Raw genomic sequence first — 13,828 nt, 5'->3', positions numbered from 1 at the left:
CCAGTACTCAACCCTCCTGCCCTCCGGCTCCCCATGTGAACAGCATCCCCTTGTGCTCTGAGTCTTCCCTTTCACCCCTGCCCCCATCAGCCATACTCATCTTCTGCTCCACCCTCACAGGCCCACCACTACATAATGTAGTAAAGATAGCCTTCTTTTTGAATTTTCTAACTTATTGAAGTATAGTAGATTTACAATGCTGTTAGTTTCTGGTGTACAGCACAGTGATTCAGTTATACACACACACACACACACACACATACATATATATTCTTTCTCATTATAGGTTATTACAAGCTATTGAATATAGTTCCCTGTGCTATACAGTAGGACCTTGCTGTTTATCTATTCTGTATGTAGTAGTTCGTATCTGCTAATCCCAGACTCCTAATTTATCCCTCTCCCCTCTTCCCTCTTTGGTAACCATAAATTTTTTTCATTTCTACTCAGACCTTACACATACCACTGAAGAAGCATGTTCACAGTTCATACATAAGGGATGAGGGGGGTGCTAAAGAGTTGCTGACTTCAGGACTCTCCGGTAACAAGACTGTATTTTATAAAGAAGACTTACTGGAGTGATTCTAGGGAATCTTAGGTACTTCAACAAACATTGGGGCAATATTTTCTGCCAGTGCCTAGGGCTGAGTCCAGACTCTAGCCACCCGCTTCCTCCCAGCCCTCAACAAGGAACACTGCGCTTTGTAAGAGAAAACAGTAACCTAACCGCTATAGACCTGAATCAATGGTACCGCTTAAAATAAGAAGTGTAATTAGTAAATTAATTAAGGCTCCCTTCACACTTCTGTATGCGAAGGTTGATCATTTATTTGCTTGGTTTAAGTAATGTGTTCTGTCGTAATTGAAGTCATTAATACCCCAAGCAAACGTCTTGAAATTCCCCCAAGTGTGTCTGAATGGACTCCCATTTTGCCACACAGATCCCAGTTCAGCTGATATTTCAGCTGCTGCACTAATGGTGCTAAGCAAGGCAGAGATTTTTATTTAAAGCAATTGGTTTTATGACTAGAATTGTTAACTAGGTACCTAATAACACTTTAACTCTACACACATACTCCCAACACATACAAACCACTTGCCTAAGACATTCGGTGATTTTCAGAGGAATTTTACTTACAGTGGTTGGTTTTGACCACTGACTAAAAAGTTCCTTTACTGTAACTCTTGCCACTGCACCATCACATGGAGAAATAACTTTTTCAAACTATTTTTTTTTTCTGTTTTGAGGCCTCCTTGCATCACTCCCGAGCTCCCACTGACTCTCATTAATCTTTGAATTGTCTCATTAATTAGAGCCAACGTGCTCACCACTAGAAACCTTTTTACCTTTCTCCTCCCTAACCTTTCTATGGGGCTCTCATTTCTTCATGAGGTAGTTCTGGCTTCTCTGTGCCTCCTCCAGAAAGTTGGACTTTAGAAGGAACGGGGCGGGGGTAGGGTGGTGGAGGAAAGGCCTGACTTTCCCATCTTGATGCAAAGAAATCAACGGCTGAAAAAATTACTTTCTTCTCCATGTTAAATTTAATTTCTCAGAGGGAATCAGGCACACAAAGATTTCCGCTGAGTTTAACTATGCATGGGATGATCTATAATTTATCATTTTTAGCTATTTTCTTTTTGTTTTGTCTCACTCACCTACCTTCTACTTTTCCAGATCCCTGATGCCATAAGTTCATAGCAAAGAGGAGATAAACAGTAGGAAGTTTAAAGAAGATAAATGTCTGTGACCTCCTTTGACCATCTTTGCTGTATTACTAGTGGATTGGTAGCCATCTGTGGTAGACATATTTTAAGAGATCTGTCCAGACCACACCTTCTTCTCTAAGAACCGAGTCTCCGTTTAACAATGGAAAAGGCCCATTAGCCATGTTCATATCACATGACCCAGCCCCTCAGCCTTAGCAGACTGGACCAGGAAAGAAGAGCTGACACAAAGTGGCCGATCACACTCCACCCTTAGCAGTGCTAGTTAACCTCTGATGACTGCGTGGTCCAAGGACAGGATAGCCATCTCCTGCCAAATGCCCATGGAAGCAAAGCATATTGATCAGCCAACAGCAGAAGGAAGCCCAGATGAGTGAGCCACTGGTCTTGACAGAATAAGGCTGAGACAGAAAGACTGGCTGCCCTGGCTCCTGATGCCTTTCTGTAACCACGCGGTACTTTTAACTTAATTTTTCTATTTTTTAACTATTATTTTTTACCCTAGAAACATTGACCTTTCATTGTGTTACAAGTTCTAGTGCTTGCCCTGGGCCCCATCAGCCATGAGTGTCACATCTACCCCAGGGCAAGAGTGGGGACAGAATGCCTGAAGGGTCTGCCTCCCCACAAGCCATTTCCTTCGTTGTAGCCAAGTGCCAGCGTGCTAGGTAGGCTTCTTGTGTCCACCAAGGAACAGGGAAATTTTAATTAAAAGAGGTATTCATTATAATGGGAGAATAACCATAAATACGTAAAGAGATCTCTAAAGAATATCCTGGACTGAGGGAGACTGTCGTGGATGGACAAACTCATCAGGTGGGGCATGGCCCTTCCCAAGACCATGGTCCACACCTTGTTGGAGAAGGTCTGGTTGCCGCTCACAGGGTGGCTGAGAAGTCCACTGAGGTGCCCAGACAAAGCTGACCACCAATCCCTGGGCAGGTTAGAAAGGCCTCCATGGACAGTGGGCTGTGGCCAGCAGGGGTGGGGAGTGCAGAGAAAGTCAGGTTGTTGGGAGTCTGCTTGCTTGAGGGGCGGCACACCACCAGGAGTGCCCGGTGTCCATGTCGGGAGGGCTGGGGGAACCGCCCCCCGGATGCAGGTGGTCAAGGCTGAGAGGGCCCCAGGGAGAGCTGGGCTATAGAAAGCATGCTTGCTGGCAAGACCTGGCATGTGTGGTGTCTCTGTTGAGAGAGCCACAGCCGGGTGGTCACTGGGACAGAGCCAGGACTATCAGCTTGCAGAGAGTCTTCGTGGTCTGTGTGCCCAGCTAAGGCAGAGCACCACCAGATGTCCCCAACCTGACAGACTGGGCAGCAGGGCCAAGGGAAAGCAAAATGCAGGACAATGGGTAGGAAGAGAAGCCACCTTCCTCCTGCAATGTCCCTCCAGCACCCTCTACTGACAAAGCTTAGTATCATGTTCGCTGCATAGGAAAAATATTTAAAGTTCTGTTATTGTGGAGCAGGTAAGAACGTGAAATTGGAGCTGAGAGACAAGAAAACCAAAAACCAAAAACCAAAAACCAAAAAAAAAAAAAAACCTCCCCCCCAAAAAACCCAAAAGACAAACCCAGACACAAAAACAAAACACAAAAGCACACACACACACAAAACAACAACAGAAAAAGGCACAGTCGTCACCACTCCAGAAGTTCTAGATGTCACAAGACATCACAGCCCAAAAGTACAGGACGAGAGGCTGTATTAGCTGTCTAATGCTGCGTGTCTCCAAAATCTAGTGGCCTAACACAACAATAATCACTAATCATCTCTCATGCTTTCTGTGGGGCTGGATGTGGGGATACCCGGCTGGACAGTTCTGGCTCAGGGCCTCTTGTAAGGCTGCAGTCTTGTTACCAGCAGGGCGTGCAGGCACCTGATGGCTGACTCCAGGGCTGGCTGGAGGGTGGAGGCCGTCCTCCCTCTCTGTAAGAGTTTGTCCACTCAGTTGCTTTGGCAGCCTCCCCACATGGCATCTGGCTTTCCCCAGAGTGAGTGGTCCAAGACACCAAGCAGAAGCTGCATTGCCTTTCCGTGCGGAAGGGGACTACACGGGAGCGTGCATACCAAGAAGTGAAGATCACTGGGGACTATCTTGGAGGCTCATTACTACAGAAGTCACAAATTCAAGGGTTCACTCACCCAACCCAGACCCTGATTTAGAATTCTTGGATGTTTTTACACCTTAGGTTGCACATTTAGGGTTGTCTTGCAGGCAAGCCGACGAAAATTACAGATACCATAGAATGTAAGACTGGGAAGGGACCTTAGCAGTCAACTAGGTGTAGCATCTTTACTCTGTATGAGAAAACGGAGGCTCAGAGAGTATAAATGCCGTGTCCCAAGGTATACAGCGAGGATCTGCAGACCTGCAACCAGAACCCCAGTATCCTGACCTCTAGTCCTCTCTCTTCTCAAATTGAAGCCCATCAACTAGCTGCACTGGAATCACTGTGTAGCTTGCTAGGAATGCTGATCCCGGGGCCCTTTCCAGATCAAATGAATCAGAATCTCTGCTGGGTGGGGCCGGACACAGAGCTGGGGCATCTGTCGTATTTGTAAAGCTCCCCAGGTAGGTAGCAAGTTTGGGAGCTACCGCCCTCTATCATCCTGACTGTTTCTTAAGTTCAGACACCCATAGGAGGGAGTGAACTGAGCGCATGCTGAGGCCCCGTGGAACCTGATTCCACGCCTGCACTTCCAGGGTTGGCTGTCCTGCTGGCTTCCAGGGACTGGGGACCTGCTCTCCTGCTCACACAGAGGAAGCTTGTGCTTTGGCCCAGGAGCCTCAAAGCAGCTCAGTGCCCTGCACTGCACTGTGGGCTTGTGGACCAAGTTCACCTAACATCTGCTCTCTCTTCCTTTTCCTGGTGTCTGGTTAAGCAGGGTCAGCACCTGCAGGATCCTGAGAGGGAGGGAGCACCTTAAATGCTGCTCCCAGGTGCCTCCCATGCCTCACCTTATCCTGGCCTCGCTGACCCCTCAACATGATAATGATTTTTCTCAGTCACCAGGCAGTCAGATACCAGGAGCCGCAGCTATTCTCCTTGGCCCAAGGAGCAAGGTGGAGCCCTAAGAAAAGGAGCTTAGGCCAAACTCTAAACATCTCAGATTTTAACTCTGTGACATTTGGGGTAAATAATCTACAGGTTTTGGCAAAATGCATCCAAAAAATTACCTCTGTTCCTAGATCTACCTTTTTCCAATGAGAAAGATGCTACTTTCAAAAAATAATTATCTATATGTCTTTTTATCTTCTTAAACATGAAAAAAAAAATCCCAATTCACTTTGTAATTTAACATCCCCAGTAACATTCTTGGCTGGCATCCAGCTCCTTCCCATTGCTCCTTATTTCCTGTCTTCTTCAACTTCCCAAAGTGTGACTAGTTTTCCTCTGAACAGTATGTGTGTAAATAACAGGAAAACTAATAATGATGATGACGATGATGATGAACAATAAGAACAGGGACTCTACTTGCATGTATCAGGCTCCACTCTGAGGCTTTGTCATACTAGCTCATTTGTCTAAAAACTATTGGTCAGTGGGTATTTTGATGCTCGTTTTAGAACAAGGAAACCAGTGCTCAGAGTTCAGAATGTGCCCAAGGGCACACTGGGCACAGGTGGTGAAGCCCAGGTTTTACCCAAGCCTGACTAACTCAAGGGCTAGCCTTCTAACGACTGCGGTTGATTGCCTTCCATGACCTGTTTCCTCAGGGTCAACACGTGCTGATCAGGAGCAAAGATTTCTCCACCTGAGACCTAGTTTTAACACCCAGTTCTGCCCATTTCTAGTTGGCTAACTTGGGGCTAATTACCTAATCTCTGCAATCCTCTTCATCTATCAGATGAGGGTAACAATTCCTTTTCATGTGGATTTTGTAAGGATTAAAGAAGAAATGCACAGTGCTTATTAGCACATCGTCAGTGTTCAGTTAAGAGCAGCTATCACAGTTGTTCCATTTTTACTGGCTTCATTGTTCTTTGTATCTCATGCAAAATGCCTCTTCATTTCCCTTACAGATTGTGTCCCCAACTGCATACCCACTTCAAGTTCTGGAATCCATTATGCACTGATTTGTATACAATGACAGGGGAGTCTCACAGAAATAACAGGAAAGCAAAATTAATTTGGGAAACAGCAATTCCAAAAAACACTCAGAGGATATTACACGTGTGGCATCCTTCCTGGATCTCTTATTTTCTCTACCTGTGGTTTTTGTAAGGGGCCATTTCTCTCCTGATGATAACATCAGCTGCTGCCCTGTGACAGGCAACAAACTAATATTTCTGCCAAATGAAAGGAACTCTTCCCCCATCTCGGTGACCACTGCTTCTCCTTCTCGCATGCTTTATCTCCTTCACTGAAACTGGCCCGGCCCATAATTCACAGCCTGACTGGCTCGGCAGGAAGGGTTGCTTTGGGGCCTCGGAGACCTGGCTGTGCATGTGGGCTCCCCCTGTAAGGAGGTCTTGGAACAATCTATCCCAGCTGCCATGCGGTGATACCTGTCAATGGTACCATCTTTTCATCTCTGCCTCTCCCCTGAAGCTCAGTCCATCACTTCCAACAGAACACTGTGTTTGCAAATATTAACTACTATATATAAAAATAGATATACTTTCTTCTGTATAGCACAGGAAACTATATTCAATTTCTTGTAGTAACCTATAATGAAAAAGAATATGAAAATGAATATGTGTATGTATATGTATGACTGAAACATTATGGTGTACATGAGAAATTCACACACTGTAACACTATAGTTGATATATTGTAATTGACTATACTTTAATTAAAAACAAACAAAGAAAGAACAAAAAGCAAAAAACAAAACAAAACAAAAAAGAACATTATATGCTTAACCATCTTCTTTCCTGCTGTAGTGGCCTCCTTTTTATGTCTTCTGGGATCATCTTTTTTTTTTTTTAATTTTTTTTTGAGGGGGAGGTAATTAGGTTTATTTATTTATTTTTAATGGAGGAACTGGGGATTGAACCCAGGGCCTTGTGCATACTAGGCATGCACTGTACCACTTAGCTATACCCTCCCCTTGGGATCATCTTTGAAGGTGTTTAGGGCTACAGTTCTGGGCCCTGAAGAACATAATCTGGTCAGGGGATGCACAGGTAGGTCTTCATTTAATTAAAAGGAGGGACCCCAATAGCCCAGTCATTGTTTAGTGCAGGGGCTTTCAGTCTGGCAACCAGGAGTGGGTGCAGAACCTAAGCCCATTTCCCTGACTAGCTTTACAGTCTCAGAACATCGCCAGTATTCTGGACAAAGCTGTCCAACTGTTCAGAGGCAACATAAGAAGGAAGAGATGGGGTCTTTGTTTTGTTTTCATTTGCTCACTTCTCTCACCATTAATTCTTTTTTTTTCACAAATCTGGATCATTATTAAAAAGACCCACTATGCAGAAGTCAATGGGGGAACTTACTGGTATCACAACCAGCCACCAAAGCAGAAGAGAAAGTAAGGAATCAGGTTTGGGAGGGCTGGGGTGCAGGTAGGAGAGGCAGAGCAGGGAAGGCTGAGCCCCAGCAGGCCGGAGAGGAGAGCTGACCCCACAGGCTGCACTCACCTCTTCAACCCACCATTCTGGCCCCCATCTTAGAGGCGGGTGCATGAGACCACACACCACCTCCATCAGGGTTTGCCTGCTCTAGTTGTTTCTTTCTGGTAAAAGGAGTGTGGGCCACTCTGGGGCCAGAAGCACTGAATACAGGGTGGTGGCCTGTAGGCTGGAGTGATGGTTTCTCACGCATGGTCTACCTACTAATTCTACAACTTGCTGGCCTCTCCCAATTTATGAGTCGGAATCTCTGGGGGAATTTGAAGATGCATTGAGTGGACAGAGCAAGCTCCTATCCCAAAGCCCTGCTCCAAAAATTCATTTAATATATTGTCCTCGGATAGAGGATGTATCAGGTATTAAACTGATAAGAACAGACACTACACTTGATCTTAGCCAAAAGGCTGAGAAGTGATGAAGATAATTCTTAAGTACAATAAAATGTGAGAATCAGTGAGAGAGAACAGACTGAGAATCACTAATCTGGGCAAATTTTTAAGTATCCATTTTGTGGAATAATGGCCTCCATAGATGTCCACATCGAAATCCCCAGGACATGTGAATGTGTTAGGCTCCATGGTAAAGGGGAATTAAGGGTGCAGATGGAATTAAAGTTGCTAGTCAACTGACCTTAAAACAGGGAAATTATCCTGGATTATCCACGTGGGCCCAACATAAACCCAAGGGTCCTTAGAAGAGGGAAGCAGAAGACAAGAGTCAGGGAAGGTGACATGACTATGGAGCCAGCCAGAGTGACGCAATGTCAGAAGAGCCAACTTTGAAGATGGAAAAAGGAGCCAGGAGCCAAGGGACACCAGCAGCTTCTAGAAACTATGAAAGGCAAGGAAATGGAGTCTCCCTTGAAGCTTCCAGAAGAACCTCAGCCCTGCCAATGCCTTGATTTTAGGCTAGAGAGACCTTGTTGGACTTTACACCTCCAGAACTGTGAAATAATAGATCTGTGTTGTTTAAGCCACTAAATTTTCAGGAATTTGTACAGCAGCAATAGCAAACTAACACAAAGGAGCTCGTGATAAATGCCTGTATTCAATGATATGGATAAATGTGATATCACAAACCATACAGTATTGTTTCTGAAAGGCATAAAGTTTAAGAGGCTTCCAAGAACAAAGGGAAAATTTCCACCCATTAGAAACAGGTGTTCTGGGCTTTCATCTTTCTAGGCTACGTTCATACCAATTCTCCTCAAGGGAGTTGTGCTGGCTATTTACACATCTACTTGACTGCTCTGAAGATCGGGTCTCTGCTCTGTGTCCTGGCAGACAGACCTCTATGAACGCGACTCTCTCCTCACTCTCTGGTTTCCAGGTGGGTTCCCCCAATGGGAGGTACCGGCAGGAGTCCGGAGGACACGCAGGTGCCAACCCTGTACTTGTATAACCCTGAGAGTGAGTCTCTGCTCAAATTTTGTGCTCTGGGCACCTGACTTGTCTCTCTCAACAGGAATAATGAGAAAGAAATGAGGAGTCCAGAAAAGGCTCCCTGAAGTGGGTGACAGCCTAAAAACTACTATGAGCCCCAACTAAAAAGTATCTAGAATTTCTCACCATTTTTCACATGCGTCCCCCTACCCACAACTACCTGATGAACTGTCAGAGGCCACGGCTGAGAAAGCAGACATGAAAAGTCAAGAAAATACAACCCAACAGTACCAAGAGAAGCAATTTAATTTAAACTACTCTGGATTAAGCAGTTTATCCAGTCATTACGGATGCAACATCATTATATGCAAATCATATGCAAATCTAAACACTACCCTCCATAGGGATAACTTTTTCTTTGTTTTCTCTGGCTCCTAAAGCAAATCCGATTTGGAAAAGAAAGATAGAAAATTACCCTGCGGCAGGATAAAATTTATTTATGCATCTCAGCACCTCTATCAATAACCCCCCCCCCAATAGTACCCATAACACTAAAGTGATTTGTTTATGCTGAAAAACTTTGTGACCTTGCTGTTCACCAGAATTGATAAAATATAAGAACACTTGAACCTATACCTGCTATGGATGTAAAAAAGTAAACAGCCCTTCTTTCAAGAAGCCAGCTTGGGTCACCAGTCCCTCTCCATACATTCCCCCAAAGACCCACGGTGTACCGCTCAATAAATGGGTATGGGATGCGTGAAGCAGTGAGTGTAGGGATAATAATTAGCACAGCAAGTCCACAGACAGAGCAGCCAAACAAGCCCGAGATGAACTAAGTGTAGAAAGGCTTAGACATGCGTTACCTGTGAACCTCAGGAATCCCCCCACTTCTTGTCCTTCCTTGGCTCCCCACCGCCCAACCCTGCCCCCAAGTATTTTTAGAACAAAACAACAAAAAGATAGGAAGAAGACTATGGCAGGAAGAAGGTGGCAGCATTAATATTCTGAATAATGCTGCAAGGAATTTAAAAGTTGGACCTCCCCCACGAACATTTGTTTCCCGTTCATAAACAGGAACCCCACACAGTTACTGGGAGTTATTTTTAGATTTTAAAAAAATCAAAAAAAAAATCTAAAATATTTTTTAAAAAAACATCCTTAGGTTGGTTGTAGACTGAAGTTTCTACCTAGAGCAACACAGTCAGCTTTTGAGCATCAGTGTCCAGTGAGGGTGTTGTCACAGGCCTACCTGAGCCGGAAAGAACCAGAAGAAAAGGTTGCTGTTGTAAGTCTTATTCACAGTGATGTAGCCGGAATAACTCGTCAAATTCCATCCTGGGAAAGGAGCCACCAAACTTAACCGTCTCCCTAGTCGGGGGGGGGGAAAATTTACCCAAGGATCAGAGAAATAAAACAGTGTTAGCCATCTCTGACTCGGCCAGACTTCTCCAGGGGCCAGGTCTGGAACGCAGTTATCAGAAAGGCTACAAGAGGACCAAAGTGCTTTCTGTAGCAGCATCCAGATGCCCTGGAGCAGCCAGCTCCACATATGCAACATTCATCATTTATCCAAGGACAAGTGACATTTTTAAGATTTCTTTTTTTGTCCTCAAATATATTTTATGAGCTATAATAAGAGTTTTCTTTTTTTTTTTTTTAAGGAGAAAAGAAAATCACCTATCCTCAGCTTCCCTCTAAAGAGTAAACCAAGATGTTCACATCAGGCCACCTGGAAGGCCAGGGGAGGATAAAGTCACCCAACTCCAAAAAGTCGGGGGTGCAAGAGAAATAACACAGCTAAGGTGCTCCCGCCTGTGTTCTTCATACGATCCTTATCGTGCAAGCAGAGAAATGGACTGAGGCATGTGGGGAGTGGGGATGGCTGGGGAGGGTGGGGAGAGGCAGGCAGTGAGACTGGGGGTGACTGTGTAGCTACTCAGAGGGAGCCAGATAGGACAGGAGATAGTTTAGAGGGCAGAGGTCCTAGTTTTTTTTAAGGCAGCAAAAGGTCAGGGACAGGGAGGGGGAAAGGCAATCCTCAGAGAGCTGAGGCTGCCCAGAAGTAAATAATACTAATGGAACTAACACCTACGAGGTTGCTGTAGAAAGGGCTTTACGTTATGTGGTAGGTATTATTGTCATCTCCACTTTACAGATGAGAAAGGTGAAGCACAGAGATGTTAAGTAACTTGCCCGAGGTCACACAGCTAGTAAAGGAGAGTTGGGATATAAACCCAGCAGTCAGGCTGCAGAGTTAGCTCCTGCCCCAACACTGCTACACTGCATCTCACCTAGAGATTTACTCAGAAGGTGGTGTAGGTGGCAGGGAGTGGAAGGGGAAGTAGTGATTAGGGAAGGAGTGGAGAAGGAACAGAAATAGGTAGGTATCAGGGTGCGGTGGGGAAGTCTGGATGAAGAAGAGTCCTTCAGTGGGGACAAAGCAAGTGTCCCCAGTAAAAACTAATCATTCAAGAAAAGCTATTTAAGTCTGAGACTTATTAAGCTGGAACTGGTTAGTAGAGAGGAGTAGGTAAGGAAGCTCAACCCTACACACATGCCACCAACTAAAGATGCCTTCACTGGGGCACGGCGCCTGTGGGCTCTGGAGTGCTGATTGATAGCGTCTCTCCAACTCAGCATTCAGCGACCTCACCCATAAGGGACAGTAAGCCGTGGTGAGAATATTTACACTCAGGGATCGGTGCTACCAGTTAGGGCCCCAACCCCCGGAGGTAGCTGTTGAACTTTTATCAGCACACCACTGGCTTGGAGGGAGCACTGCTACCGTTATCTGCAAAATGCACCTGATGATTAGGAACAGGGAGCATCTGGGAGCAGAAGTGATGATAAGGATGAAGGAAAGGTCTCAATGGGATGTTTCCAGAGGGTCCTGCTAGGCTAGCACAGTAGGAAGGGCATAGCTTTCCCAGTGGACCGACCTGGGTTTGCAATCCTAACTAGGCTCCCCAGCAAGTTGCTTCCTCTCTGAGCCTCTGTTTCCTTTGTGCAAAATGTGGATACTGAGTCCTCCACCCCGGGCTTTCTGTGAGGATCAAATGAAAACATGCATGTGATCCTTGAGCACGGAGGTGAACATAAAATAAGGGCTCAGGAAAGGGAGGGATGATTATCACTAGCCCGTAGACCACCCTAAGAATAGTCCTGAAGATTCTGGCTTTTTTGGGCTCAGTCTGGCTCCCCCAGGAAAGATTACTTAATCCTCTCTACCTCTTCCTGTTCTGCCCCTCCCCACCAGAAAAAGACAAAGAAAAAAAAAAAGAGAGAGAGAGAGAGAGAAAGATTTTAAGGAAAAGAAAAGGAAGCTGTTTAGGGGAAGTGGTGTATGCCAGTCCCCTATCCTTCCCTCTCTCCATCTTTGCTTCCACTCTCTGTTAACCCAAGAAAGAGTACCTTCAGGGCTGGAAAGCCTTTAAAATACTTTTTTTTTTTTTTTTTACCATTTTTTAAATTGAGGTATAGTTGACATTACAACGTTATATTAGTTCCAGATGTATAACATGATTGAATATTTGTATACAAGTCATGTTACTACTGTCACCACACACACAGCTACAAATTTTTTCTCTTGTGATGAGGACTTTCAAGATTTACTCTCTTAGCAACTTTCAAATATGCAATACAGCATTATTAACTATAGTCACCATACTGTACATTACATCTCCAGGACATGCGTCTTTTACAGCTGGAAGTCTGTACCTAAAATGCTCTTGAAATATTTTTCACAAATCTATTCGTCTCAAAATCCAACAAAGCCGACCCCCCGACTCCTCCCACCTCCCACCACCCCAAAAAAAGAGGGCAAAGAACTGAAGGCTGATGGCTTGGGAATGAGTGAGATGTGAATCACACAGGGGTAAGTGGCCATTTGAGAAAGAAGACAGAGAAAAATGAGAAAGGTCAAAGTAGAATGAGAAAAAGAGAAAACATATAATAGGAATGAGCTGGAGGGAATGGAATATGGGAGAGGGGTGATTGAATCCATCTATCTCTCTGAGACCGGCACAGCACAAGGCCCGCTGGGCTGCTCTGAAAACGACCCAGATGCTCTCCAGCCCTGCCTTTCTGAGAATTCCAGTTGCTTCTCTGCTGCCTTGGACTGACTCCGGTGTATTTCTTACTTTCCCTTCTAGATCAGGGGCTACTGGAAAGGAGGGAGTTTGTCTTGTTTATCTCTGTACCCCCAGGGATACAGCATGCTGATGTCTTAAGGCACTCAATACACACTTGTGAATGGATAAATGCGAATGAATGAACTTAAAACATGACATGCTGACAATGCACTAGGATTAGCGTATTTCTACAAAAACCTCCTAAGGCAGGCAAGCCTCATCAAGATCTTAAGAAGTTTAGAAAAACTTTTCTCTAGCCCACAAAAAAGTGTTTCACCCTGTTTTAAATTGTAAATTTCCTTTAACTAAATCAAAGTAAAATAATTAAAAGTTCTTTCAACTAAATTGATTTTTTTTTTTTACCTTTTCAAATGTTCTGTTCATCCTCCTAGAGTCTATTACTGGAATGTGGAAAATAAACTCCCAAGATGTAGGAGTGTCTTTCTTCCTGGAACCCTGACTCACAATACAAATGTTTAAAACAGTTGAAAAAAGGAAAAGGGTTTTCTTTGAAGTGATTTCACTTCCTACTTGTTATTTACTGTGGTTACCAGTGCTTGTGATAGTAACAGTTTCAAAAAGACTGGCGTATGACAAAAAAGGGCTCGAACCAGCTAAGTCAGGCACTTCATCTTCAGTATGGACACTACCAGACCATAAGTAATAACAAAATAAGACCTAACAGCAAAATACCCTTTAAAGTTTGTGAAAAGGCAGTGCTTGGAAGCATGCTAAAATTTGCTTCCTATATTCATTTTGTTGCAGAGAACTAGGATTTATTCCAGACGCAGAGAAAGCAAACATGCAATTACAATTACATAAACTAAGGCAGTGAACTGGAGATTTTAAAAAAAATTCCCTGTCTTTTGAATTACTGTTTATCTCAATGTTTCACTGCGACATTGGGATGCACGTTTCTAAGGTGCTGACAGACTTGATAAACAAAAGAGATTCAGGAGAGTGAGCTGACCATCTATCCAGAGCTTCCTGAACTTTCACTAAAGCGGG

General features: G+C 44.5%; 1 protein-coding gene and 1 non-coding gene across 5 annotated transcripts in view; both read right to left on the bottom strand.

Annotated features, from left to right (window-relative positions):
• CPVL (carboxypeptidase vitellogenic like) overlaps positions 1-13,828 on the bottom strand; it is a 105,910-nt gene that overhangs the window by 74,450 nt on the left and 17,632 nt on the right. For all 4 annotated transcript variants that reach the window (XM_032483797.1, XM_032483800.1, XM_032483798.1 and 1 more), the window contains exon 3: positions 9,940-10,058. In XM_032483797.1, the coding sequence (XP_032339688.1) occupies positions 9,940-10,058 (119 nt within the window). The remainder of the gene's footprint in view (positions 1-9,939; positions 10,059-13,828) is intronic.
• On the bottom strand, positions 7,525-7,721 carry LOC116665126. The gene has a single exon (XR_004321694.1). It is a non-coding gene; the product is annotated as a U2 spliceosomal RNA (small nuclear RNA).

The sequence above is a fragment of the Camelus ferus genome, chromosome 7, assembly GCF_009834535.1.
Source record: "Camelus ferus isolate YT-003-E chromosome 7, BCGSAC_Cfer_1.0, whole genome shotgun sequence".
NCBI lineage: Eukaryota > Metazoa > Chordata > Mammalia > Artiodactyla > Camelidae > Camelus > Camelus ferus.
Note: the sequence above shows the minus strand (reverse complement) of the source record. Positions and strands in the feature narration are given on the sequence as shown.